At 41.3% G+C, this 5000-nt stretch overlaps 1 protein-coding gene across 2 annotated transcripts in view; it reads left to right on the top strand.

Moving 5' to 3' along the window:
* The window catches only part of LOC134085580 (protein GPR108), a 20958-nt gene extending 17116 nt beyond the window's left edge, over nucleotides 1-3842 (top strand). For both annotated transcript variants that reach the window (XM_062539961.1, XM_062539960.1), the window contains exon 19: nucleotides 1832-3842. In XM_062539961.1, the coding sequence (XP_062395945.1) occupies nucleotides 1832-1919 (88 nt within the window). In that variant the 3' untranslated portion in view covers nucleotides 1920-3842. The remainder of the gene's footprint in view (nucleotides 1-1831) is intronic.
* Nucleotides 3843-5000: the final 1158 nt, after the last annotated feature.

Raw genomic sequence — 5000 nt, 5'->3', positions numbered from 1 at the left:
TTTTTGAGTTATCTTGCGAACAAACAAACAAACATATACAGACAACCCAACAAACCCCGATAAAAACATAACCTCATTGGTGGAGATAAAAACTTCAAAACGGTCTTTGTCCCGACGCACATAATTGTCAACATTCTCGATAATGTCGAGGGGAAGCTGAGACAAATCATGCATGACTGCAAGTAGGCTACTTCTTTGCGTTTGGATGAGAGTAGGCTACAGATGTGATGGATGTTACATCACATCTGTACTCTCACCATGGGCGTTAGAAAATGTCTATACGTTCTTAAAAATGGAGTGGGAGCATACAGTAAATGCATTGAATATGAGGCTATGTTGCACTAACTGGTTTTCAGTTTTGTGCTATCATTGAATGGTGATTTATGTGAGCCCTTTGCACTGAAATTAATACTTTTCACTCATATGGCTGTAAAATACTTGTATTTGTCATTAGGGAGTGTTTAGGCCTATCAAAAATGCATTTGAGCATGACAAAAATGAAATGTATATACTGTATGTTATAGGCTACATTTAATTCTTATTCAGAATTATTTTGTAGCTTCTCTCATGTCAGATGTGCAAAAGTGCGTAGCCACATTTGGCCCTCTGATGGTGATGATAAAAATTGTGGCCCTCTTAGTCATGAAAGTTGCCCATCCCTGGTCTACCACATCAATGTAGCTGTTAGTTTGTTAGCGCTAGCTGCTTTAATTTTTGTTAAATCATAAAGTATAACAGCCAAACAACATGCACAAACCCTATTACTGTAAATGTATGTATAAGTATATGAGAGATGTATGACATAAATGAGAAATGGGCCACTTTCAAGAGTAAATTGTAGTAGCCTAACATAGAAGTGTCTCCATTTAATTTCCATATGGTATTTATTAATGGAATATTATGCAATGAAAACATGAGCTAAACACACATACACACACTCTGTCTGGTAATTTGGTACACCAGGCCCTGTAGTCGTTCCTAGTAATTCTGATCCTGCTGGTCCTAGTGAGCATTTTTAATTATTCTTTAGCCTTATATCCCCTTCTTCTATGTGTTAGCCCTTTTGTGCAAAGGAGGGCTACATAAAACTTAGGCTGCCGTCTCTTCAAGTTTTAAGACGGTTTTGTCTTCCAGCTTATTATATGACTTGACTTGTGACTTGCTTGACCTAAGCTATGACTTGACTTGACTTGACTCGACCTAAGCTATGACTTGACTTGACTTGACTCGACCCTCACAAAAACGACTTGGGACTTTCTTGAGACTTGAAGGTTAAGACTTGAGACTTGCTTGAGACTTGCATATGTGTGACTTACTCCCATCTCTGGTGTGTGTGTGTGTGGTCTGTGAAAATATTTTTTATCTATATGGGTTTTACTGTACGTGTGCGTGCGTGCGTGCGTGCGTGCGTGTGTGGACCCGCTTGAGGGCCTTGGATGATTGGACTGATGCAGAACTGTTAGGATCCCCACACTGAAGAGCATCAGCGGGATGCTCTGTTATACAGCTTAGCAGCATTCCCTACAAACGTTTTTACTAAGTGTGTGTGTGTGTGTGTGTGTGTCTGTGTGTGTGTGTGTGTGTGTGTGTATGTGTGTGTGTGTGTATGTGTGTGTGTGTGTCTGAGTCTGAGTCTGAGTCTGAGTCTGAGTCTGAGTCTGAGTCTGAGTCTGAGTCTGAGTCTGAGTCTGTGTGTGAGAGAGAGAGATTAACAATTAACCGTTAATTGTAGCGTGACAATCCCTCTGTTGCTCTCTCCTTTCTGATCTCTCCTTACGTGTCATTCTCCCTTTATGAATATTTTTCTTTCTCTCTCTCTCTCTTTGTCTAGTTTGACAGAGTCCGGCGCGCTCGAAGGCATCACCAAGGTGAAGAAGACATCCAACGGTCGCGAGCGACAGAGAGAAGCCGCCTTATGAGACTCCGCCCACACACCCCACCCCTGGGTCCTGATTGGCCCCCACGTGTGCACAGGGGAGGAGTCTGGACTCTTAAACCCGCCCCTCTCCACCCCTAAGTGACCATTCCTGCTGACGGTCACCATCATGACTGTTGTCATGGCCAACCGCAGCGTCGCTATGCAACAACAGCAGCAACAACAACAACAACAACAACTATTACTAACAAGACGTAAAAAAAGACATGAAAAGATCGACGGAAGTAATTATAAACAAGAGGAGTATGAAAGCGTCTTCGTTTTGGGTCCCTTCTCCCTATAGCTTTTGAGACTCAGTCATTCTAGCCTTTCACACGCCCACCCCACCCCCCCTTTGTGATGGCTTGCAGTGGTTCATTCCAGAGATTGTGCTCCCCCTTAAAACCTAATGAATGGTTTGGACCAAGGTGGAGATGGACTTGTGGTGGTGTTTTTCTCTTTTTCATTTTTTTTTTTTTTTTGTTTATTTATTTTTATTTCTGTCTTTTTTTGTAGTCTCGTAGCATTCTCTCATTTATCTTTGTTTCTCTGCTCCCTTCTCTTCCTTCCTCCTCACTTCTTCATGCCAGTTCTTTTTTTCTTCTCTCTTCTTTCCCTTCATAGTTTAACCTTTCTCTCTCTTTTCTTTACATACTCTTCTCTCCAGGAAGGGGAGAGATATTGAGATTCCAAAGATGTGATATGACTTTTAAACAATCATTTGGCTTGTATAATTTTATTCAAGAAATCGTTCTAACAAAAAAAATAATTGTTATTTAAGTGGTACATTTATTTTTTTGTAATTTGATGTGCTGCAGTTGTGTTTTAATAACAAGATATATATTTTGTTGAGTTGTTGTGTTTGATTATGGGACAAATTACTATCTGTACCCGCAAGTACCTATCGGTTGATCGATGACCGTGGCTTTGTAAACTGCCCCTCCCCCCTCCAGTTACAATAGAGACATGACGGGCTAGACATCCGAGGCCTTTTACCATCAGTGTTGGGTGCAAATACTTTTTCTTCTAAATACATTCAGGTGTTTGCGTACGTGCATGTGTGTGTGTGTGTATATGTATGTGCGTGTGTGTTTGTGTGTTGTCTGTCTGTCTGTCTGTCTATCTGTCTGTCTGTCTGTGTCTGTGTGTGTGTGATGTCTGCGTGTGTGTGTGTGTGTGTGTGTGTGTGTGTGTGTGTGTGTGTGTGTGTGTTGACGTGCGCATGCGTCGCTTCTGCCGATTCCACGAGCAGTTATAACACGCCGGTCCTATATTGTGTTGGTTCAGTGTGCCTACTGGCCCAGTGACTTAACCTGTGTGATGCAGTAGCCTATTTGTGTGGCTTTCGTTTTTTTTTGTTTGTTTGATTGATTACTTGTTTGTTTGTTTTCCTGCTTTTGCTTTCTCCCTCTGGCAGTAATTTAAAGATTGACAGAAAAGAAGAAAAAAAAAAAATAGACCGACCCACCCAGGTTTCATCGTAAAGTGTAGATTAAAAAATGGCACTCCCAGCCACTAGGGGCAGTGGAGCTGCCTTTTTATTATACGAGACCCAACTCAGTGGACTTCTGTTTACTTTAACAGACTGGACACAGGTCTGAGCGTTTCCATGGTCTCCTTAATCAACCGTTTTTTTTTTTTTTTTTGTAGATGTGCACACTGTAAGAAACTGGGCGAGCGATTGTTGCTAGGGTGTTACTATCGCCTTGTGAGGGTGGAGAAGTGTCCGGTTCAGGCCCTACACACCAGGACGGTCCTAGTTTTGGAACTGCGTCTTTATATCAGAGGTCAGATATATGAGGACTTGACTCGCTCTGGCCAAGATTATCATCCCCAACCCCCCCCATGAGATTTGTTTTGCCTTGCTGTCAGGAGGTTGACACAGTGCTGACTCTACTTGTCTTTTGAAATAAAATAATTGAATGTGTTTCGGTGGTTCTTTGGTGTGTGTGTGTGCAAAAGTAGTGTTTTATTTCTTATTTGTTTTCAAATACTGAATATATGTCATTTGTAAGAGATTTTGGTAGCCTATAAGATGTGTTCATGGATGTGATTAGGGTTGCCAACCGTTCCGTATAATACGGAATCGTCCCGTATTTGACACCTAAAAGTCTTGTTCCGTATTGAACTAATACAGAACGCTCTTTGTTCCGTATTTTTGAGAAACTGCTCAATGCTCACATACTACAATTGAAAACATATACACACGAAAAGCCTAAAAAACTCCCTGACGCAATTAACATGGAGCCTGCTGGTCTGCGAGGCATGGAGTGAGGTCCGGTGCTTCACCTGATAATTAGCTGCGCAATTGATCTGAATCTAGCAACCGAAAAGAAAAGAAAACAAACGTGTTCTGCAATCAGGAGGAAATGCTTGCTAATTCGATGCAATTAAACATAGAGTCATACAATTAAGTGGTGGTATGAGCGTTCATTGCATGCGTTTCACGTTTGCGCGACAGAAACTAAAACTACACAATAACGTTGTTGGCAAAGCTCTGCTTCAACCTGTTGGAAGGCTATTTCATTAATTAACGACATTTAACAACGTGGATTCTTGCCACTTCCATAGAAACAGAACAGAGACTGTAGGCTACAATAGGCTACATTGTTTAGCATTGAGTATTGTATAATCAAATTTGAATATAACATGGTCAAAAGATTAGTGTTTCAGCAGTATTGACTGCTTTGAAGTGAAAATGCATACAATATAGTATAATAATAATTGTGACAATGACAATCATAATGATGATTTGATGTGGGGTGGAGGTACATGTGGGCCCTATGACCCCAAAGTCTGCCATAACCGGGCCTGAAGTTTGAGGCTATTAGTGTTTCTCCTCCTCCCCCCCCCCCCCCCCCCACACACACACCCCGTTTGTTCCGTATTTTATTTTCTCAGAGTTGGCAACCCTAGATGTGATGTGTCTATTGTCTGATCCACCAAGGTCATCCATCGCAATGACTGGTATAAAGAGCCTTTGAAGCTTATTAATACATTTGTTTGTATTCGTCCCAAAACAACTCTACGAGCAAAGTATTTTTCCTCGATAATTAAAATACCAAGTACTTTCCTTTGTGAACAA

The sequence above is a fragment of the Sardina pilchardus genome, chromosome 1, assembly GCF_963854185.1.
Source record: "Sardina pilchardus chromosome 1, fSarPil1.1, whole genome shotgun sequence".
NCBI classification, from domain to species: Eukaryota; Metazoa; Chordata; class Actinopteri; order Clupeiformes; family Clupeidae; genus Sardina; species Sardina pilchardus.
The sequence above is the reverse complement of the archived record's forward strand: the minus strand, read 5'-3'. Positions and strand labels throughout refer to the sequence as shown.